This window comes from Arachis ipaensis, chromosome B09 (genome assembly GCF_000816755.2).
Source record: "Arachis ipaensis cultivar K30076 chromosome B09, Araip1.1, whole genome shotgun sequence".
Classification (NCBI taxonomy): domain Eukaryota; kingdom Viridiplantae; phylum Streptophyta; class Magnoliopsida; order Fabales; family Fabaceae; genus Arachis; species Arachis ipaensis.
Genome location: NC_029793.2, coordinates 32,510,853 through 32,534,393, shown reverse-complemented (window position 1 = coordinate 32,534,393; position 23,541 = coordinate 32,510,853). Strand labels below are relative to the sequence as shown.

The 23,541-nt window shown below is 36.9% G+C and overlaps 2 protein-coding genes and 2 pseudogenes across 3 annotated transcripts in view; all 4 read left to right on the top strand.

Moving 5' to 3' along the window:
- On the top strand, positions 417-15,186 carry LOC107615334 (annotated as a pseudogene).
- LOC110262413 (ABC transporter C family member 2-like) lies at positions 10,756-12,248 on the top strand. Its single transcript, XM_021111555.1, has 3 exons — positions 10,756-11,320; positions 11,632-11,812; positions 12,021-12,248. The coding sequence occupies exons 1-3, from the start codon at positions 10,848-10,850 to the stop codon at positions 12,159-12,161; spliced, it is 795 nt and encodes a 264-aa protein (XP_020967214.1). The 5' UTR covers positions 10,756-10,847; the 3' UTR covers positions 12,162-12,248.
- On the top strand, positions 12,302-15,120 carry LOC110266816 (annotated as a pseudogene).
- Positions 15,996-23,541, top strand: part of LOC110262443 (pentatricopeptide repeat-containing protein At3g09040, mitochondrial-like) — a 13,272-nt gene continuing 5,726 nt past the window's right edge. Inside the window, exons 1-4 of one of the 2 annotated variants that reach the window (XM_021111553.1) lie at positions 15,996-16,373; positions 16,666-16,768; positions 16,882-17,416; positions 19,408-22,421. In XM_021111553.1, the coding sequence (XP_020967212.1) occupies positions 19,466-22,421 (2,956 nt within the window). In that variant the 5' untranslated portion in view covers positions 15,996-16,373; positions 16,666-16,768; positions 16,882-17,416; positions 19,408-19,465. Of the gene's footprint in view, positions 16,374-16,665; positions 16,769-16,872; positions 17,417-19,407; positions 22,422-23,541 lie in introns of both variants that reach the window. The other variant, XM_021111554.1, reaches the window with a different exon arrangement.

The window sequence follows — 23,541 nt, the reverse complement described above, 5'->3', positions numbered from 1 at the left end:
CGCACGAACCACCACCCACCCCCTCCCCCACGTTCATATTTCCTCTTCTTCCCTCACGTTCAACTTCCCCACCGTCAACCACCATCATCACTCAACCTCCACCACCACAACCACCGGCGACCACCAAGTGCCGCCACCCGCACCCCGTTTCCTTCCTTCTTTCTCTCCCTCTCATCCCTTCTCACACCCCCTGCCGTCACAACCGCCGCGGCATCACCGTAGCCGCCGGCGTCCCCTCCACCCACCACCACCTTTCACCACATCCCCTCCCCTTCCACCACATTTCACTCACATCATTTCCATTTCCCTTATTCTGTTCGAGGGAAGAACAGGGGCAACCCCTGTTTCTCAACGCGGCGCTACCGAGCACCAACGCCGCTTCTGTTTCTGAGCACCACCGCTGCACCACTGATTGACCCGCCGCCTCTTGGCCGGCATTGCTTCGCCCCACTTTCCTTCCCTGTCCAGTTCCATTTCTGTTTCTGCTTCTCCCAGGTTCGACCCCTGTTTCCATTTTGTTCTGGTTTCTTTAGTTAATTTCCTTTGATTTGTTAAGTTAGGATTGATTAATTAGTTTAATTTTTGTTAAATTAGGTTAGTTAGAGATGCATGTTTAGTTATTAGGGTGTTAGAGAATCTGGACTGGATAGTTGATTTAGGTCTGTTAATTGTGATTGCTGCTGGTGTTTGGGAATGGAAAATTTTCTTTGTTTGAAACTGGATTCTTGATGTTGCATAGTGTTTATGTTGCTTTGTTCTTGCTGAGGTCTGTTATTTGATATGAGCAATTTCTGCACTGTGTTGCAGCGATGACAATTTTGTTGTTGCTTTATTCTTGCTTTAATGTATGAATTTAAGTTGTTATTGCTGCTCTATACTTGCTGTTGATGCTGAATTCCTTCTTTGCTAATCTGGATCGTCCCCTGCCGCTGTGTTCTTATTAATTGCCGCTGTTTGGGATGAGTATGTTCTAGATTTTAATCCTTCTTTTGATATACGGATAAGTTCAGAAAGACCCCTTACAGAGAAAGGTATATGGAAGTTAGATACATGGGATTGGACTGAGACGCTGAATGAAAAGTATGAGTTTTCGCTTTACTTAAGCTTTCTTTTGGCATTAATTGTTGTATTTCATGTTTGCTTTATAGTGCCTCTTGATTCTGTAGGTTCCAGAGATGTTGGGTAGAAGAATCTCGGAGGTTGAAACCTTGGCTTTTAAGAGCATTGAATGCAAGCCTTGGTGGGAGGTATGACCGATTTGTGTTGAACATGATAGAGTGTAGAAGATAGACAATGGTTTTTGGTGTTACTTTATGATCACTTGCATAAGTTGAGAGTTGAGACCATCAATAATGGCTCATAATGAGAGGGCAGATATTGAAGTAAAATGGTGCTTGGCACTGATAAGTTAATCTTGGCCGACAAACTTAGACTCCTCTATCTTCTTCTGTGTAGTAAAATTAGTTCGTGATGATGAAACCACTTATTGTACAATATATAACTGAATGTTCTTTGCTTCTTTTTTTTCCCCGACTTTGTTTATTTTTGTTCATGTATCTCATTTGTGTTTATGCGTTCATATATCTTTGTGCTTCGGTTTTCTTGTGCTTTACAGGTTTTGGTGGGGAGGATTTTGGAAGGTAATGTTCTATTTCTTCTGTGGATATAATCATTTCATTTGGTCGCTTTCAATATTTACATGTGTTAAACTTTGCTGTATGTCAAAATGCATTGTCAATTTTAATATCTTTGTTAATCTGTTTACAATATGTAGATTGGAAATGATCTCTCCCAGTTTTTGGGCCCACTAATATTGAATCAGCTGCTAGAGGTCAGTTACTGTTTTACTGAAATCACTGGTTAACCACCTCTAGTACAAGTTATAGTGCTCTAACAAATTCTTCATTATTATTTTGTTCTAACAATTCTCTATCACTTGATGTGTCCTATTAATTGCCTGCAGTCTATGCAAAATGGTGATCCAGCCTGGATTGGATACGTTCTTGCCTTCTCAATATTTGTTGGAGTGGTATGATACAAAATCTGATTAAATTGTAGATGATAATGTTGTATTCTTAATTTTCTGTGATTAATGATACCGCAGGTTGCTTCATATTCAACGATTTAAATTTGAATGTATTTCTTGTACCCCTTTTCTAATTGCTCTGCATAGTTGGATTGTTCATAAACATTGAAGACGCCATCCGTTTTTTGAATAAACTGGGGCAAATAATTTAAAACATGTAGATTTTACTAATTAGGATTCTTTCCTATCTGAATTTCTGTTTGATAGGTCTTTGGGGTGTTATGTGAAGCTCAATATTTTCAGAATGTCATGCGTGTTGGATTCCGGCTAAGATCAACACTGGTAATTTTATTATTGTTTCATTTCTTTGTGTCTTACATCTTTAATTCCCACCTAGTAGGTTGTCAAAGAATTGCTTGACCTAAAAGCTTAACTCATAAAGTTAGTTGCCAACGATGATTTTATAAGTGAAATCCCAATAGGCTTGGAACAGAATGTCTTACATGCTCAAACAAGTAGAATTCATTGGTCACTCAATCACACTCAAAATACTGATTTTGTTATTCAATTTTTCCCTTTTATTTTCTTCGTTGTAGGTAGCTGCTGTATTTCGCAAATCATTAAGGCTTACCCATGAAGCTCGAAAGCAATTTGCATCTGGAAAAATAACCAACTTGATGACTACTGATGCCAAAGCACTTCAGGCATGGTTTCCTTCTATTGTTTGCTTGCTGTTCATGTAGTTGCTGCTTAAAGGTGTCAAAGAACTACTTGAAAGTTATTAATATGGGACCAATACTGGATTTGATAACAGTAACATGCCCTCTCGAATAAAAGTTTCTTCGTTTGTACCTAAAATCCAATTATTTAAGGTTAAATGCTATTTTAAATTGGGTGGCAAGGGACAGACTCTAGATTATTTAGTCACTGTACTATTGTAGCTTAATTCTAGGGTTTATGCATTTTCTATATTCTTATGCCACAAACATTCTCTGAATATGTTTGATGTTTTAATACTACTGTTTTGCAATTAACGTCTGGATTTTTTTTTTACCCAAACAGCAAATATGTCAGTCACTTCATACTCTGTGGTCAGCTCCGTTCCACATTACCATTGCCATGGTTCTTCTTTATCAACAACTAGGAGTTGCTTCCCTTTTGGGCGCTTTGATGCTAGTCCTTATGTTTCCATTACAGGTACAGGAGTTCACCTGATTTCTCTAGTTTGTTTTACCCCTACACTGCTTTGAATCTGTTAGTTAAAATGCACTCTTATTACAATTTACGGCTTCTGTTCCTCTCTGCATATCTTTTATTCTCTAGTCTCTTTGCATTAATGCACTGAGGTGGTAATGGATATAACCTTATTTTTTAAGAACTTCATTCATAAGCTAATAGTCTGGGTTGTTAACCATATTGAAAAACTTGAATTAATTTTATAAGATTCCCTGAACTTAATGTTGCATTTTGTGGGAGCAGACATTTATCATCAGTAGAATGCAGAAGTTGTCTAAGGAAGGATTACAACGTACAGACAAGAGAATTGGCCTTATGAATGAAGTTTTGGTAGCTATGGACACTGTAAAGTATGTTCTTTTGAACTTTATAATAATTTTTTTCTAAATTTAGTTAAATATCAAGTTCTAACCATTCTGTTGTTGGCTTTTCTGACATGGCTTAGATGTTATGCATGGGAGAGTAGTTTCCAGTCTAAAGTTCAGAATGTCCGAGATGATGAATTATCATGGTTTCGAAAAGCATCATTACTTGGAGCGGTATGACACAAAGCCAATATTTAATATTCATGTTCCAATCATTTTTTGGACTTCAGCTTATTTATCTTGGCTCCCCCTACGAAATTCATGTCTGTATTGCATTCATGTGCATCCATTAAGATAGTATAATAGAACGAATGGTGGCCTGCACTGTATTAAGATATTGAAAGTAAAAGGATAGATTTAACTCTAGCCAAATCTATCAATGTTATACTTTCTAATTTAAATCAAGTACAATACTACTACTAGTAGACACTTAAGTTCACTGGTAACGGCTGTCATAAACATAGTAGAATTCAACTGACCTCATGATGCACTTTTTTAGACTGACCTTTCTAAATACCTGTCAGAAACTAGATAGCTACTTGATGAATGTGGTCACCATTTTATTTAAATCATATTATGTCCAATCATCATGAACAAAAGAAAATGCTTTATTTCTGATATTTGGCTTTGCACTGTTTGAATTTTTCTTGAAATTCAAGTGTTGAGCATGGAAAACGTAAATCCAATGTTACAACTTTTTCTCATGTTCTTACTGACTCCAGCTGTTTTTGTTGTAATTTTTCTTTTTTGGCAGTTAAATGGATTCATACTGAATAATATTCCAGTTTTTGTAACTGTGATTTCATTTGGAATGTTCACCTTACTTGGAGGGAATTTGACACCCGCAAGAGCTTTTACATCACTTTCTCTGTTTGCTGTGCTTCAGTTTCCTCTTTTCATGCTTCCTAATATTATAACTCAGGTTATTCTCCATTGTAATTTTCTTTTGTTTTGTTGATTTACCAGCAGGATAATGACATAATGCACCCTTCATTCTTGTAATATCCTCTATTAGTGTTTGCTTTTCTATTAAATACTTATTGTTGTTTGCAAATGTATCATTGAAGCGTTTGGAGGATTTGCTCTTAGCAGAAGAGAGAATACTTTTTACCAAATCCACCGCTTGAGCCAGGATTACCAGCCATCTCAATCAAAAACGGAAACTTCTCCTGGGATTCCAAGGTCCATGGTCTTGTCATTGTATGCTTGCATATTTCATCATTCTGCATAGTTGACTTGCACAAAGGACATCTGTTCATCATTACGTTTTTGCTGTGTGCAATTTTTATCTTCTATGGCCAGAATTGAAATGAATTGTATGATATTATTGTACTTGTATTATATATCTTCCCGGTAGCTCTAAATCTTTTGTTTTCTTTATTCAGGCAGAAAGGCCTACATTGGCAAACATAAACTTGGATATACCTGTTGGTAGCCTAGTTGCAGTTGTTGGAAGTACAGGAGAAGGGAAAACATCACTAGTATCTGCAATGCTTGGAGAACTTCCTGCAGTTGTAGGTTCAACTGTTGTTATGAGAGGGACAGTTGCTTATGTACCCCAAGTCTCTTGGATTTTTAATGCAACTGTAAGTTAATAGTATTCATAATCACGTATAGTGATGAACATGCTTAATAATTCTTAATTTTTTTAACAGAACATATATATCTATTGCTATTGGTATGCTCAGCTGATAATTGACTCATACAACTGTTTCTTCAGATGCATTACAAATGACCACTTCCACAAGCACTATAACTTTTCTCATTGCTGCTACTATAACCTTTTAATTTGGAATTATGGTTTGCATATGAATTAGGTTAAAAAAGAATTATGGACAGATAATATATTTTTCAAGTTTATTTCAAGCTATCTTTTGTGTAAGTTGTTGGGAGGAGACATTGGAGAGCTTATCCAAGAGATCTTGCTATCTTTATGATAATTTCGTGTAATCTTAAAATCCAGCGATATAGCAAGATGATTTGGACAGGGCTCTCACTTTTCTGATGCACGTGGAATAATTTGTGTTCCAATTCAAAAAATATAAAATTAATGAAGTCTGAAAAAATTTAAAGTCGCGAAAAATTTCTTACTAGTTATGAATTGATTTTATGGTTTTGGTAAGGGTAACAAGGTTCAAGGCTGTTAGCATGCCATTATGATATGATATGTGGCTTATAAAAGTTATTTCTGCAGGTGCGGGATAATGTTTTATTTGGTTCTGCCTTTGACCCAATAAGATATGAAAGGGCAATAGATGTGACTGAACTACGACATGACCTTGAGTTACTGCCTGTGAGTATATGCACTACTTATTGCATTTAAGTGGAATATAATGTGTCAAATTCTTTGTTAAAAGTTGGTGGCATTTGCTTGTCCTTTCTCTAACATGCCTATCAATGACTAGGGTGGTGATCTTACCAAAATTGGAGAAAGAGGTGTGAACATCAGTGGTGGTCAAAAGCAAAGAGTATCCATGGCTAGAGCTGTTTACTCCAAATCCGAGAGTACATTTTTGATGATACCCTTAGTGCTCTAGATGCGCATGTCGCTAAACAGGTTATGCTGAGTGATTCTACTTTACATACCCGCTGTTATTAACAGGAATGTTTTCTATACACAAGATATGGTGCATATTAACATATACATGTTTGTACTTTGCAAAGTAACACATTATGAATGATGCATGTGATTGACATGCTTCAGTATTGCCTTTTAACTTAGTCCACTGATTCTCTAAATCCTTCTTAAAATTCCTCCAATTGTTACCTAAAGGTATGCTAGGCACGTGCCTCCAACAATAAAGAAAACGGAGAGAGAAAAAGACAACAGTGCTGCTAAGGTAGAAAAAAAACATTGCCTCATGGAAGAGGCACACCTAAACTATCCAAGTCGCAAAAGCCTTGCAATGCCTAATCTTAGTACCTTTGATCATACTTTCTAATAGCGAAATAGTTGCTGACCATGTTCTGATAGTTGTTGGGTACTGTATGCAATTGATCCCCCGTTTATTGCTGACTGTAAACTGGGTTCCATTTATTATCTTAACGTTGTGTAGTATTTTCCACTGCATGTCATTTCAGGTTTTTGATAAATGCATCAAGGGAGAATTGAGAGGGAAGACCCGAGTTCTTGTTACAAATCAACTGCATTTCCTTTCACAGGTGGATAGAATCATTTTGATCCATGAAGGTACTGTGAAAGAGGAGGGAACATTTGAGAAGCTCTCTAACCAGGGGCCATTGTTCCAAAAGCTTATGGAAAATGCTGGAAAGATGGAGGAGTGTGAAGAAGAAAAGGTAGATACTGAAACTGCTGATCCGAAGTCCTCTTCAAAACAAGTGGCCAATGGAGAACTTGATGATACTGCAAAGAGTGGTAGTAAGGCAAAAGAAGGAAAATCTGTCCTTATTAAACTGGAAGAACGGGAAACAGGTGTTGTCAGTATGAAAGTTTTAGCAAGGTAACATGATTCATGCAAATAGTTTTGTATTGATTGCAATTTAGTGGTTTGTAATCATTTACTAACAACTGGGTGTCTCCTTTTGATACCCCGTCAAATTATTAGATGTGCTTATGTACATGCACAAACATTTACATTGTGAATATGCTTCTTTCTCCCCACTGCCATGCTCTGCTTATGCATAATCCTGATGGAAATCTATTGAAAAGTGTATTATTTTGCAAATTTATGTAGTGATCCTGTTTTCTTGGTCTTTTTTCCCCATTTGCTCCTCCTTTTTATCATACTATCTTGAATCTTATTGTTGTCCTTTCAGATACAAGACTGCATTAGGAGTTCTTTGGGTGGTTGTAATACTCTTTGGATGCTATTTCTTAACAGAGGTGTTACGAATTTCAAGTAGCACATGGTTGAGCCATTGGACTGATCAGAGTGCTTCAGTGGGCTATGATCCTGGATTTTATAATCTGATATATGCAGCTCTATCATTTGCTCAGGTATAGCTCTCTTGTAACATGACTGAAGAATATGGTGTAATTATTCCTTTTGCATAAGTTCTCATTCATTTTCTGTCACATCTGTACCAGTGCAGTGTCTGCTTTTTGTCCCATGAGAATCCATATTACTCTAAATGACTGCATTCCTACTGAATTACATCTGTGGAATATGATAATTTGGTATTTTTCTCATTATTTTCCCTTTCAGGTTATGGTGACTTTAACAAATTCTTATTGGTTGATCATATCAAGTCTATATGCAGCCAGAAGGTTGCATGAAGCCATGCTTCACTCCAAATTACGAGCTCCTATGGTTTTTTTTTTCATACAAATCCACTTGGAAGAGTAATCAACAGGTTTGCAAAGGATTTAGGTGACATTGATCGTAATGTTGCCCCATTTGTCAATATGTTTCTGGGTCAAGTGTCTCAGCTCCTTTCAACATTCGTCCTGATAGGGATTGTCAGCACAATGTCCTTGTGGGCAACAATGCCGTTGTTGGTACTGTTTTATGGAGCATATCTCTACTATCAGGTATTAACATTGTTTTCTTGCTTGCACTGGCTTCTATTTACTTTCTGAAACCCTAAACGGTATCCGGCATTAGATAGTAGAACGTATGGATTTGAAGTCTGTCTAAATATACTTTGCTTATATGCTAGTTTTCTGGCTGAGAATAGTCTAAATGCTGTTGAGCGTGTTGGCACTTATATAGATTTGCCTTCAGAGGGACCATCCATCATTGAGGATAGTCGCCCCCCTCCAAGCTGGCCCTCATCTGGATCAATCAGATTTTAGGATGTTGTACTTCGATACAGGCCTGAACTTCCTCCTGTCCTTCATGGGGCTTGAATTTCACAATTTTTCCAAGCGATAAGGTTGGCATTGTAGGAAGGACAGGAGCTGGAAAATCTAGCATGCTTAATGCTTTATTTTGAATTGTGGAATTGGAAAGAGGAAGACTATTAATTGATGATTGTGATATTGCAAAGTTTGGGGTCTCTGATTTGTGTAAAGTTCTTGGCATTATACCACAGTCCCCTGTTTTGTTTTCAGGTATATTTAAGATATGATATTTTCCATCGTATTTTCATATTGGCAACTTAGGCTGGGATTCTGTTATTTTGTTTCCAAGTTACCAACTGACCAGAGGGAAGAGTATGTTGAACAATAATGTTGTAAGAATGGACTTATTTCTTTTTTTATTATTATTATTATTTTTACTTATAGTAAAATGGACTGTAGATCTTGAATTTTTTAAAGCTGATTAGCTGAGAGATCTGTTTTGGCAGGAAGGGAATTCTAACTCCTTTTAGAGCCACATATTAAAGGTTATTGATAATTTGATTTTTATAAAATACAGTAAGGGAAAAAAACGAATGAGAAAATAAGGATAAATATGTTAACATGAAAGTTAAGAAATTCGTTGATCTACTTGAGTGAAGATTGGAATACTTGTGATGTCAAAACTGGAAAGCAATAATAAGTGATGTTTTGCTTTGCTAGATATATGATTGTGTTGTTGATTTTTATAATTTTTACTCTGTAAATTGTGAAGCATATTAATCTTTGAATTAATGTAATTGTATTTATATTAAGCTTAATTTAATTTTTTATAGGAACTGTAAGGTTTAATCTTGACCCTTTTAATGAACACAATGATGCTGACCTCTGGGAGGCTCTGGAGAGGGCACATTTGAAGGATGTGATACGGAGGAATTCTCTGGGGCTGGATGCTGAGGTAAATTATGATTTCTTGATTACACAGTGGCTTTTTTTGTACAGAACCATTTTTATTGCTGAGTATTTTTACAATGGTCAATAAGTGATGTTTTATTGAAAGCAATATAATATTTATGAAAATGTACTTTGTTTAGGTCTCTGAGGCAGGCGAGAACTTAGTGTTGGGCAGAGGCAACTGTTGAGTCTCTCTCGGGCATTATTGCGTAGATCAAAGATATTAGTACTTGACGAAGCCACTGCAGCAGATGTTAGAACAGATGCCCTCATACAGAAAACAATTCCAGAGGAATTTAAATCGTGCACCATGCTCATCATTGCTCATTGTCTTAACACCATCATAGACTGTGATCGGATTCTTTTGCTCGATGGTGGTAAGGTAAGCACTGTATTTAAATGGTACTGCTGGTTAAATCTTATAATATGGTTATCCTTTGGCACTAATGTAAGTAATACTAATGCTAATTATACAACATAAAATAATACTGATGCTAGCTTCTTATGTTTAAAGGTTCTTGAATATGATACCCCTGAAGAACTGCTATCAAATGAAGGCAGTTCGTTCTCTAAGATGGTGCAAAGTACAGGAGCCGCAAATGCCCAATATCTACGCAGCTTAGCATTCGGGAGTAAGTCAGATAGGGAAGAGAGTAAGCATAATGATGGCCAGAAAAAATGGCTTGCTTCGTCTCGCTGGGCTGCTGCAGCTCAATTTGCCCTTGCCGTCAGTCTCACCTCATCACAGAATGACCTGAAAAGATTGGAAGTGGAAGAAGAGAATAGCATACTCAAGAAAACAAGGGATGCTGTGATAACTTTGCAGGGGGTTTTGGAAAGGAAGCATGATAGAGAAATCGAGGAATCTTTAGACCGATACCAAATATCCTCACAGTTGGTGGTCATCACTCTACAGGATGATTGAAGGTATGTATAACTTTGTGCCATCTTTTACATAGCCTTCCCTTGCAATGAAATTTTTGAAAGATTAAATTCTGAGACCACTTCATTTTTTGTCCATGAATGCATTATCCTCCCTCTCCTTTCTCTTTCCTTTTTTTCTCCCATATATATTGTCTCAAATATTTCCAAGTTAGAGATAACCCTGGAAGATATGGTATTAGAGCTAAATGAGCTTAAATTTCTAAGATTAAAGAATCTCAGGTTTTTCAATGTGGTTGGAGATGAAGTGTAGCTTCTCACTGTGTAGATGATGTAATTGCATGTCTTTTTCATTTTTGTAGGTCTTGCAATGATGAGCAGACTGGCCACATCAATCAGACTTTGATTTTGATGATAGATCAATTAACTTTGATCAAGTTGATATGTAGCCAAAGCTGCACTGTTATATATTACCTCTGCTTCAAAATAATTGTTCATTTGGACAAACAATTATTCATGGAAGAGGCACACCTAAACTATCCAAGTCACAGAAGCCTTGCAATGGCTAATCTTAGTACCTTTGATCATACTTTCTAATAGCGAAATAGTTGCTGACAATGTTCTGATAGTTGTTGGGTACTGTATGCAATTGATCCCCCGTTTATTGCTGACTGTAAACTGGGTTCCATTTATTATCTTAACGTTGTGTAGTATTTTCCACTGCATGTCATTTCAGGTTTTTGATAAATGCATCAAGGGAGAATTGAGAGGGAAGACCCGAGTTCTTGTTACAAATCAACTGCATTTCCTTTCACAGGTGGATAGAATCATTTTGATCCATGAAGGTACTGTGAAAGAGGAGGGAACATTTGAGGAGCTCTCTAACCAGGGGCCATTGTTCCAAAAGCTTATGGAAAATGCTGGAAAGATGGAGGAGTATGAAGAAGAAACGGTAGATACTGAAACTGCTGATCCAAAGTCCTCTTCAAAACAGGTGGCCAATGGAGAACTTAATGATACTGCAAAGAGTGGGAGTAAGGCAAAAGAAGGAAAATCTGTCCTTATTAAACAGGAAGAACGGGAAACAGGTGTTGTCAGTATGAAAGTTTTAGCAAGGTAACATGATTCATGCAAATAGTTTTGTATTGATTGCAATTTAGTGGTTTGTAATCATTTACTAACTACTGGATGTCTCCTTTTGATACCCTACAAATTATTAGATGTGCTTATGCACATGCACAAACATTTACATTGTGAATATGCTTCTTTCTCCCCACTGCCATGCTCTACTTCTGCATAATCCTGATGGAAATCTATTGGAAAGTGATTTTGCAAATTTTATGTAGTGATCCTGTTTTCTTGGTCTTCTTTCCCCATTTGCTCCTCTTTTTATCATACTATCTTGAATATTATTGTTGTCGTTTCAGATACAAGACTGCATTAGGAGGTCTTTGGGTGGTTGTAATACTCTTTGGATGCTATTTCTTAACAGAGGTGTTACGAATTTCAAGTAGCACATGGTTGAGCCATTGGACTGATCAGAGTGCTTCAGTGGGCTATGATCCTGGATTTTATAATCTGATATATGCAGCTCTATCATTTGCTCAGGTATAGCTCTCTTGTAACATGACTGAAGAATATGGTGTAATTATTCCTTTTGCTTAAGTTCTCATTCATTTTCTGTCACATCTGTATCAGTGCAGTGTCTGCTTTTTGTCCCATGAGAATCCATGTTACTCTAAATGCCTGCATTCCTACTGAATTACATCTGTGGAATATGATAATTTGGTATTTTTCTCATTATTTTCCCTTTCAGGTTATGGTGACTTTAACAAATTCTTATTGGTTGATCATATCAAGTCTATATGCAGCCAGAAGGTTGCATGAAGCCATGCTTCACTCCAAATTACGAGCTCCTATGGTTTTTTTTTTCATACAAATCCACTTGGAAGAGTAATCAACAGGTTTGCAAAGGATTTAGGTGACATTGATCGTAATGTTGCCCCATTTGTCAATATGTTTCTGGGTCAAGTGTCTCAGCTCCTTTCAACATTCGTCCTGATAGGGATTGTCAGCACAATGTCCTTGTGGGCAACAATGCCGTTGTTGGTACTGTTTTATGGAGCATATCTCTACTATCAGGTATTAACATTGTTTTCTTGCTTGCACTGGCTTCTATTTACTTTCTGAAACCCTAAACGGTATCCGGCATTAGATAGTAGAACGTATGGATTTGAAGTCTGTCTAAATATACTTTGCTTATATGCTAGTTTTCTGGCTGAGAATAGTCTAAATGCTGTTGAGCGTGTTGGCACTTATATAGATTTGCCTTCAGAGGCACCATCCATCATTGAGGATAGTCGCCCCCCTCCAGGCTGGCCCTCATCTGGATCAATTAGATTTTAGGATGTTGTACTTCGATACAGGCCTGAACTTCCTCCTGTCCTTCATGGCTTGAATTTCACAATTTTTCCAAGCGATAAGGTTGGCATTGTAGGAAGGACAGGAGCTGGAAAATCTAGCATGCTTAATGCTTTATTTTGAATTGTGGAATTGGAAAGAGGAAGACTATTAATTGATGATTGTGATATTGCAAAGTTTGGGGTCTCTGATTTGTGTAAAGTTCTTGGCATTATACCACAGTCCCCTGTTTTGTTTTCAGGTATATTTAAGATATGATATTTTCCATCGTATTTTCATATTGGCAACTTAGGCTGGGATTCTGTTATTTTGTTTCCAAGTTACCAACTGACCAGAGGGAAGAGTATGTTGAACAATAATGTTGTAAGAATGGACTTATTTCTTTTTTTATTATTATTATTATTTTTACTTATAGTAAAATGGACTGTAGATCTTGAATTTTTTAAAGCTGATTAGCTGAGAGATCTGTTTTGGCAGGAAGGGAATTCTAACTCCTTTTAGTGCCACATATTAAAGGTTATTGATAATTTGATTTTTATAAAATACAGTAAGGGAAAAAAACGAATGAGAAAATAAGGATAAATATGTTAACATGAAAGTTAAGAAATTCGTTGATCTACTTGAGTGAAGATTGGAATACTTGTGATGTCAAAACTGGAAAGCAATAATAAGTGATGTTTTGCTTTGCTAGATATATGATTGTGTTGTTGATTTTTATAATTTTTACTCTGTAAATTGTGAAGCATATTAATCTTTGAATTAATGTAATTGTATTTATATTAAGCTTAATTTAATTTTTTATAGGAACTGTAAGGTTTAATCTTGACCCTTTTAATGAACACAATGATGCTGACCTCTGGGACTGGGAGGCTCTGGAGAGGGCACATTTGAAGGATCTCATTCGGAGGAATTCTTTGGGGCTGGATGCTGAGGTAAATTATGATTTCTTGATTACACAGTGGCTTTTTTTGTACAGAACCATTTTTATTGCTGAGTATTTTTACAATGGTCAATAAGTGATGTTTTATTGAAAGCAATATAATATTTATGAAAATGTACTTTGTTTAGGTCTCTGAGGCAGGCGAGAACTTAGTGTTGGGCAGAGGCAACTGTTGAGTCTCTCTCGGGCATTATTGCGTAGATCAAAGATATTAGTACTTGACGAAGCCACTGCAGCAGATGTTAGAACAGATGCCCTCATACAGATAACAATTTGAGAGGAATTTAAATCGTGCACCATGATCATCATTGCTCATCGTCTTAACACCATCATAGACTGATCGGATTCTTTTGCTTGATGGTGGTAAGGTAAGCACTGTATTTAAATGGTACTGCTGGTTAAATCTTATAATATGGTTATCCTTTGGCACTAATTTAAGTAATATTAATGCTAATTATACAACATAAAATAATACTGATGCTAGCTTCTTATGTTTAAAGGTTCTTGAGTATGATACCCCTGAAGAACTGCTATCAAATGAAGGCAGTTCGTTCTATAAGATGGTGCAAAGTACAGGAGCCGCATATGCCCAATATCTACGCAGCTTAGCATTCGGGAGTAAGTCAGATAGGGAAGAGAGTAAGCATAATGATGGCCAGAAAAATGGCTTGCTTCGTCTCGCTGGGCTGCTGCAGCTCAATTTGCCCTTGCCGTCAGTCTCACCTCATCACAGAATGACCTGAAAAGATTGGAAGTGGAAGAAGAGAATAGCATACTCAAGAAAACAAGGGATGCTGTGATAAATTTGCAGGGGGTTCTGGAAAGGAAGCATGATAGATTGATAGAGAAATCGAGGAATCTTTAGACTGATACCAAATATCCTCGGACAGTTGGTGGTCATCACTCTACAAGATGATTGAAGGTATGTATAACTTTGTGCCATCTTTTACATATCCTGCCCTTGCAGTGAAATTTTTGAAAAATTAAATTCTGAGACCACTTCATGTTTTGTCCATGAACGCATTATCCCCCCTCTCCTTTCTTCTTTCCCTTTTTTCTCCTATATATTTTGTCTCAAATATTTCTAAGTTAGTGGTAATCCTGGAAGATATGGTATCATAGCTAAATGAGCTTAAATTTCTAAGATTAAAGAATCTCAGGATTTTCAATGTGGTTGGAGATGAAGTGTAAGCTTCTCACTGTGTAGATGATGTAATTGCATGTCTTTTTCGTTTTTGTAGGTCTTGCAATGATGAGCAGACTGGCCAGGAGCAGGCTTCATCAATCAGACTTTGATTTTGACGATAGATCAATTAACTTTGATCAAGTTGATATGTAGCCAAAGCTGCACTGTTATATATTACCTCTGCTTCAAAATAATTGTTCATTTGGACAAACAATTATTGTGAATTGCAGGGAATATAACATGTGCCACAGTCCCACCAACTGATTCACATACCCAAGGTTGTGCTAACTCTATTTTTGGCAATGTAGCTCCATCACTCAGCCATGAGACATGAGTTCGAAAATGCAATAAGTTTCATTTTGATCTTAATCCAGCAATTAACCCAATTTCCCTTATCATTTGTAATGTAATTTTTATTGCCCAAAATATATTAGAGAAAAAAAAATATATCTTTTAGGTCTTGAATACTTGTGTTTGGATTTTGGAAAAAATTCTCTAAAACGAAGTGAGAAAATAAAATGTTGATTATTCTTAAATCAAGGTAATAAGATTTACATACGCTGACAATTATAAATTCAGTAGTGATTAAATGTTTATTTATTTATTTTTCTAATTTTTTTATTTTAGAAAAAGTTCCTTTTTTGATCCTGTTATGCCACAATTTTACACTAGTACTGTTATATTCAACTATTCCAAGCATCTTTCAAAATCACAAATTCTCGTCAATCAAGCAATTATACTCAAATGTCTTACATGGAATAGAAGACGAAAGAGAGTCTCTTGCTTTTAGACCCAGTATGTGAAAATTATCTTTATATTTCCATTTTTAGAAGAACCATATCATCTTAAAATTTGTTAAACGCTAGTGTTGTGTAACTTACTTTATTATTTCCTAATAATACAAAATAAAATAAAATAAAATGAAAGAATGAGTTTATAGATAAATTAGTCTTTGAAGAATGGATTATTTTTTAAATTTATCCACGATTGAAACGTTAATTATTCGAACATAAACAACAATCAGCCCAAATAAAATTATGGTTTTTAAAATCGAACCGGACCGGTCAGTTCAACCGGAATAATCGGAAATCAGTCATCTAATCGGTTCACTCGACTATAAAAATCGTTTGGTAAAAAACTGGCCGAACCGACAGTTAATCGGTAAATTAGCAAAACCGGCCGGCTTTTTTTAGAGATTTCCGGTTCTGTGGCAACCTCAAAACGGTGCCGTTTAAGTTTTTCTCTCTGAAAATTGGAGAACTCTAGTCCCCAAACGGCCAAACTCTTCTCCTCCGAACTTCGAAAGCAGCCCGTAGCCACCATTTCTCTTCGAAGTCATCGCCACTCTTCTCCTCCGCACAGACGGTGGGTGCGGTGTCGCGTGTGGAAGGCTGGAAGCTCTGTTCGGCGGAAGTTTGTACGCAGCCCGCAACCGCCATCCCTCTTCTCATCCTTCCTCATTTCGCCGCCGTTGTAGGAAGGTCTCCTACTCTCCTCTCCTCTCCTCTCATCGTTCTCGGTCATCGTCTCCTCTGTTCGAACTCTCTCTCTCTCTCTCTCTCTCTCTCTCTCGTAGTTCCCGCTCCTCCGTCACCGTCACTTCCTTTCCTCCCTCACCGCCAGTAAGCACTGTTGCTTGGAATTATTTTTGCTTGTTTTGTAATTTGCACTGTTATTATAATATTGAATTGCTGAATGATGATTTGCAGATTTTGTTAATACTTTTGTTAATTTGCACTGATTTTGTTAATACTGGATTTACTGATTTTGTTAATTTGAACTGGCTTTACTGATTTTTTGTTGCTGAATGATTCTGTATTTTTTTCTGAGTTAATTTTGGTCATGTTTTTGCACTTCAGGCTCTCATGTTTTTGCTTTTCTTTTGTGTTGATGTTGAAAATGCAATTCTCACAGTGGATAGAGTAAGTTTCTAAACCCAATAAGAAAGCAGTTAATAAAGCATTGTTAGGTGCAAAAGAAGCTATGCTTGGGATTAGATGAGGCTGCAGGTGTTCCTGTAAGTTCTTTTCATTGATTTTACACTTATTATTATGCTTCTTCTGTCTGAATGATGTTGATTATAAATGGTATCTGCTGCTAATAACTACTGTGTCTTTGCAGTTCATGCAGATTGAACCAGAATCACAAACAAAACTTTTAGATGCTACACTGAACTTGGAAGGAGTGTTGTTGGCTGGAGTTCCAGGAGCAGGAGGATTTGATGTTGTCTTTGATGCTACTTTGGGAGATTGAAGCAGCAATGTGAAAAAAATATGGAGCTTACTCAATGTTATTTAATATTTAATTAAACCGCCCCTGGTTGAACCTCGGTCGAACCGTTGAACCAGTGAACCAGTCACCTTACCGGTTTGTTGACCGGTTCGGTTTTCACAACCTTAAAGATCAGCTCATTCCCAACCAACCAACCAACCCAGCAAAGTTCAAAATCACCCAACCAAACACTAGGTTCTCCCTGCAACGGTTCTGCCGTACTGCCACCGCCGTCCATGCTGTCGGCGCCTCCACGTCCTCTCTTGTAGCCCAGGCCCTCTCTTGTAGCTCGGCGTCCTCCTTCCCGCTGTCCCCGTCCTCCCTGGCTTCTCTGTTCAAGGCTTGGAGCAGCTCGCCGTCATTTCACCAGTCGCCGTCCGTGTCTCCGTCGAAGGTTAGTGGCATTGCTTTCACTTCTTCAGTTCTTCCCTTCCTTTTATGCTCTGTTTGCTGATTTGTGAATGGATTAATGAAAATCAAATAATTGATTTTGTGCTGCTGCTCTTTTTTTAATTCCTAAAATTTTTGCTGAAATTTTCTTGCTGCTGCTAAAAATGGATTAGGGATTAGGGATTAGGGATTACTTGTTGCTATTTTGTAATTAGGGATTATGCTATGTTAGCTTTATTGATTTCAGGTTTAGTGTGATTAGGGATTACTTGTTGCTGTTTTGTAATGTTTGTTGCCGAATGCTAAAATGGAAATCAAATTAAATGCTGTTTGTTGCTTCCATATATTTTCTTTGATAGTATTTTTCCGATTATAAATTCTGGTTTTGAGTCAAAACTTTGTATTTGTTTTGTTTGTAGTTTGATTTGAGATCATTAGATCTGATCCGATCCTATTAAGTTCAAACTATGCCTTTGGATTTTTGGTGTAGAATTGTTGGTTACCTGTTTGAAGTTTGTATTTCTTGTAATTGGATCTGTTTTGAACTGGATTGTGATTTTATGCTGCATTAGGTGTTGTTGGGTGTAGTTTTGGGATCATTTACTTGTTAATTCTCGGACATTCAGTTTAGTAAGGATCTTCTTGTACAAATTTGTTATCTTTCTTTAGGTTCCTTATAGATTTATTGGTAATAAATTTATATAAATGCTGGATCATTTTGAACATGTCTGTTGGTGTAATTTCACTTTGTAGTATATATCATTATATCTTAAATGGTCTCTAAAGTCTTATCTTTGAACGAGGTGTTTTTGTACTCTTTTATTTTTAGTTAGGCCATTTTCAAGATGGAGTATTAATTTTTTTTCTTTTCAGTATATATAACATTATTAGCTGTTTTTATCTCTCTAGGTGGCCACAAGTCCACAACTGAAGGAGTATATAGGTTATGTAATATTTCTAAAGAGATTTAGGCATAAATATGAACAAAACTTCTATTGGAATAGCATTTCTTGTCTTTTATTTGTCTATAGAGATTCAGACATAAATATGAACAAAATTAATATTTGATTATTATTATTATGTTTGTAAAGACTTACATTTTAAATTTTAATACATAATTTTAATTGTATTTATATAATTTTATAATTTTTTTTTAACTATGACCGGGTCAACCGGGTGAATCAGTAATCTACCGGTTGAACCAGTGATTCGGTGACCCAGTCATATGACCGAATTGATTGCCGGTCTGATAACTATGGACAAAACTATTATTATTACCTAAGCATGGTAATGACTCGATTGAAAATTTTATAGAGTACTTGTAATAGGGTTACATTATCTAATAATTGCATTTGGAAATAGGAATAATCACTATGCCCCTTTTTTTTGAGTATTTTTGTGTTTTTATTTTAAGTGGAACTTGGAAAGACTGAATATGAATCAATTTTATAAGCTTTTTATAGTTTTTGGTCTAATTGCATTTGAAGTAGCTTCCTTCTCTCAGTTCTTTGACCTTTAGGTTTGAAGTTATTAATTGTAATTAAAGCTTAAATTGTCTGGTCGAACTTTGAAGCTATTAGATGCACATTTCCAATATGTTTTTTAAAGCCTAAATTATTGTTCTAATTGCATTGGCGCCTATAAAATAGGGGATTAACTTTACTTCTATTGTAATTATTTTAGTACCATCCTTTTTTGATACTCCTTAAAAAGATACTACTGAAATGTAAGTGTCACCGTCCTTAAAATTGTTGTCATTACCTAACCTATTAATTTGAAATAGTTACAAAGTTTATCTTTTAATGTTATTGCTTTAGTCCTTATGGAAGATTATAAAATTTGTCTTTTGCGTTATGATTTAAGTCTTTTAAAATAATAAGATTAACATATAGTGAATTAGTGATACAACATTTTATATGGACTAAAATGTGATTAGCCGCTAACTGTTTTCTTTAAATAGGACCCTTACCCAACTCTTTTCTTTCATTTTCACAGCACGCAATACGCATCTATGCAATAGAAGCATTAACAAGGTGGTTTTGTTTGTTTGTCAATGCGTCTTGCAATTGCACTTCAAGTCCAAGGTTTCTTATTCTTAAGACCTTATTCACTCATCATTCAGCACTGCCCTTCCCCTTCTCCTCCTTCCATCTCACAAGTCTACGACGACCTTCTCCGCATTTGCTTCCGCTTACAACAAACTAAAACTAATCCCCATCACCATCACGACTACCATGTGTTCGACAATATTCCCAACCACGGCGACGGGGAAATGGCCAAAGTTGTTCATGCACACGCCATCAAACACGACATTTCCTCTGATGGCTTCCTCGCAAGTGCCACCATCGATCTCTACGCCGCTGCCGGCAATGTCCCTTTCGCTCAGAGGCTCTTCCACCGGCTCCATCCCCGTCAAAGACATTTATCCGCTTATAATTCTATCATTTCCATGTACTCAAGGCAGAAGTTATTCCAAAATGCACTCCGTTGTTTCGTTTCTATGATGCGTTTTGGCCAGTTGCCTGACCAATTCACGCTCGCTATAGCTCTCTCTGTTTGTTCAAAGCTCAGGAATGTTGAATTCGGCACACTGCTTCACTCCTGCGTGATCAAGGTAGGTTTTGAATCCAATCCGTTCTGCCAAGGTGCTCTTATCAATCTCTATGCCAAATGCGGCTTTCTCCGCCATGCTAGCGCCATATTTGACGCCACAGTCCACTTGGACACTGTTTCTTGGACAGCTTTGATTTCTGGTTATGTTCGAGCCGGGCTGCCGCAGGACGCCCTCCAGGTGTTTGACAAAATGCAGATAGCTGGCTGCTCTCCTGACCAGGTGGTTTTTGTGACTGTTCTCAATGCTCTTGTGAATTTGGGTAAGCTGGATGATGCCTGTAAATTGTTCCGAGACATGCACACTAGCAATGTTGTGGCATGGAATGCGATGATCTCTGGTCATGCTAAGAGGGGCCATCATAAGGAGGCCATTGAGTTCTTTCTCGAAATGAGGAAGTGTGGTATAAAGTCCTCAAGGTCCACGCTGGCAAGTGTTCTTAGTGCGATTGCCAGCTTAGCTGCGTTGGATTATGGGTTACTAGTCCATGGAGAGGCTATCAAACAAGGTTTGGGTTCTAGTATATATGTGGGAAGTTCTTTGATCAGTATGTATGGGAAGTGCGAAATGTTAGATGCTGCAAAGCAAGTATTTGATGTCATGTCTGAGAAAAATATGGTCACTTGGAATGCCATGCTGGGAGTTTATGCACAGAATGGTTATTTCAATCATGTATTGGAGCTATTCCTTAATATGACACGACGTACCATTGAACCGGACGAATTTACCTTCACTAGCATTTTGAGTTCATGTGCTTGTTTTGAAAGCTTAGAAATTGGTCGTCAGGTGCATTCAGTTGTTATCAAGAGAAGTTTTGCAAACAATTTATTTGTGAACAATGCATTGGTAGATATGTATGCCAAGGCTGGGGATTTGAAGGAAGCTAGGAAACAATTTGAGCGCATGAAAACCCGAGATAACATTTCTTGGAATGCCATTATTGTTGGATACGTGCATGAAGAAGAGGAAACTGATGCTTTCAAAATGTTCAACAGAATGAGGTTACATGGCATAGTACCTGATGAAGTAGCTTTGGCAAGTATACTTAGCGCTTGTGGAAATGTTAATCTATTAGAAGAAGGATTGCAGTTCCATTGCCTGGCAGTTAAGTTGGGATTAGAAACAAACCTTTTTGTTGGAAGTTCTCTTATTGACATGTATTCTAAATGCTGCTCCATTGAAGATGCACGAAAAATCTATTCTAGAATGCCTGAATGGAGTGTGGTATCCATGAATGCTCTGATTTCAGGATATGCTTTGAAAAATATAAAAGAAGCTATTAATCTTTTTAGTGAGATGCTGGCATTGGGGCTCAAGCCATCTGAAATTACATTTGCAAGCCTGATAGATGCTTGTAAGGGTTCTCAGGTAAATCTTGGGTTGCAGATCCACTGTGCTATAGTTAAGAGGGGTCTTTTATGTGGTAGTGAGTTCTTAGGTACCTCTTTGTTGGGCATGTATATGGACTCACAAAGGATTGCAGATGCCAACTTACTTTTCTCAGAGTATTCGAACCTTAAAAGCATTGTTATGTGGACTGCTTTAATTTCTGGTTATACTCAAAATGATTGCTGTTACGAGGCCATAAATTCATACCGAGAAATTCGGGACAACAGTATCTTCCCTGACCAAGCAACATTTGTTTCAGTTCTTCGAGCTTGTGCTCTCTTATCTGCATTGCGAGATGGGAAAGAGATACATTCTCTAATATTCCATACTGGTTTTGACTTGGATGAGTTAACCAGCAGTGCACTCATAGACATGTATGCTAAATGTGGGGATGTAAAAAGTGCTGTGCAAGTTTTTGAAGAAATGGGTACCAAAAAGGATCTGATTTCTTGGAACTCAATGATAGTTGGATTTGCAAAAAATGGTCATGCAGAAAGCGCTTTGAAGGTCTTCAATGAGATGGCTCACTCATGTGTTACACCAGATGATGTCACATTCCTCGGAGTGCTCACTGCTTGCAGCCATGCAGGGTGGGTTTTCGAGGGCCGTCAAATTTTTGATCTCATGGTGAACTGTTATGGCATTGAACCCAGGGCTGATCACTATGCTTGCATTGTGGATCTTCTTGGTCGTTGGGGTAATCTCAAAGAAGCTGAAGAGTTCATCGACAAACTAAATGTCGAACCGAATGCTATGATTTGGGCCAATTTATTGGGAGCTTGCCGAATTCATGGCGATGACATAAGGGGAGAGCGAGCAGCTAAGAACCTTATTAAGTTAGAACCTAACAATTCTTCCCCATATGTATTGCTTTCTAATATGTATGCTGCATCAGGACATTGGAATGAAGTTAGATCTTTGAGGAGAACTATGATACAAAAAGAAATCCAAAAGATGCCTGGGTGTAGCTGGATTGTTGTAGGACAAAAGACAAACTCATTTGTTGCAGGTGATATATCACATCCTAATGATGCTGAAATTTCACATTCTTTGAAGCATTTGACAGCACTCATGAGAGACAACAGATTCCAGGATGATGGAATTTTGTTTGTTGGTTAAATTTAACTTTTCACAGTAATAGGAAATCAAGCAATCAACTCAGATTTGCATTCTGACAAAGAACAAATCGTACATATATTCCATTCTTACTGCTTTCTGGCAAATGGAAAGCATTATATTATTATTTGCATTACTTATGAACTGTTTGTTGTCAATTTGTTATGCATATTCATGTGTTTGAATATAAGTTTCTGGTTAGAACTTAAAAAATAAAATGTAAACCCTCACGTTACATGGATTAAGCTCCTCTAATTTTATTCCTATCTATATTTTTTGTGACTTAAGATGGTCAACTTTTGTGTAGTGCTGATAAGCTGAAGTTGACATATAGTTTTTAGTATCCATCATCAATAACTATGAAGCAGTTTGGTCTAATTACCTTTTATATCATAAACCATTTGTACCTTTTGCAATTATTATTATTATTATTATTATTATTATTATTATTATTATTGCTTTGCCATGGATGATTGTTACTAAACCAGCGTTTGTACCTTACGCAATTTTGCTATGGATGATTGGTTTAATGCACCCAAATTCTGACCCTTATGTGAGTTGAAATAATTTCTAGATTAGGACTGTTAACCACGAAAATATTTTTAGTAGTTTCTCACTAATTGTTTGATTTTTTTTCTGGTTTTTCACAAATTTCAGTAGTAGAATTTATTATTCTGTTTGTGAAATTGAATTTGAGCAACTCATGTGAGCATCATTTTATTCATTTGTATAGAGCACCGCCCATGAAGTAAAGTGCTTAGATTCAATTAGTAGATCCCCTGTTTATGCACAATTTGGAGAAGTACTTAATGGCCTATCAACAATTTGTGCTTACAAAGCTTATGACGGCATGGCTGATATCAATGGAAAGTCGATGGACAACAACATACAATTCACTCTGGTGAACATGAGTGGAAATCGATGGCTTGCAATTCGATTAGAAACGCTGGGAGGTCTCATGATATGGTTTACTGCAGCCTTTGCGGTAATGTAGAATGGGAGGGCCGAGAACC

What these genes read in the sequence shown, in the direction of transcription:
- LOC110262413 (XM_021111555.1), top strand. Translation starts at nt 10,848, where the DNA reads ATGCAATTGATCCCCCGTTTATTGCTGACTGTAAACTGGGTTCCATTT. An exon ending in AGTATGAAAGTTTTAGCAAG is followed by an intron (nt 11,321 to 11,631) that starts GTAACATGATTC and finishes TTGTCGTTTCAG; the next exon opens with ATACAAGACTGCATTAGGAG. An exon ending in CAGCTCTATCATTTGCTCAG is followed by an intron (nt 11,813 to 12,020) that starts GTATAGCTCTCT and finishes TTTCCCTTTCAG; the next exon opens with GTTATGGTGACTTTAACAAA.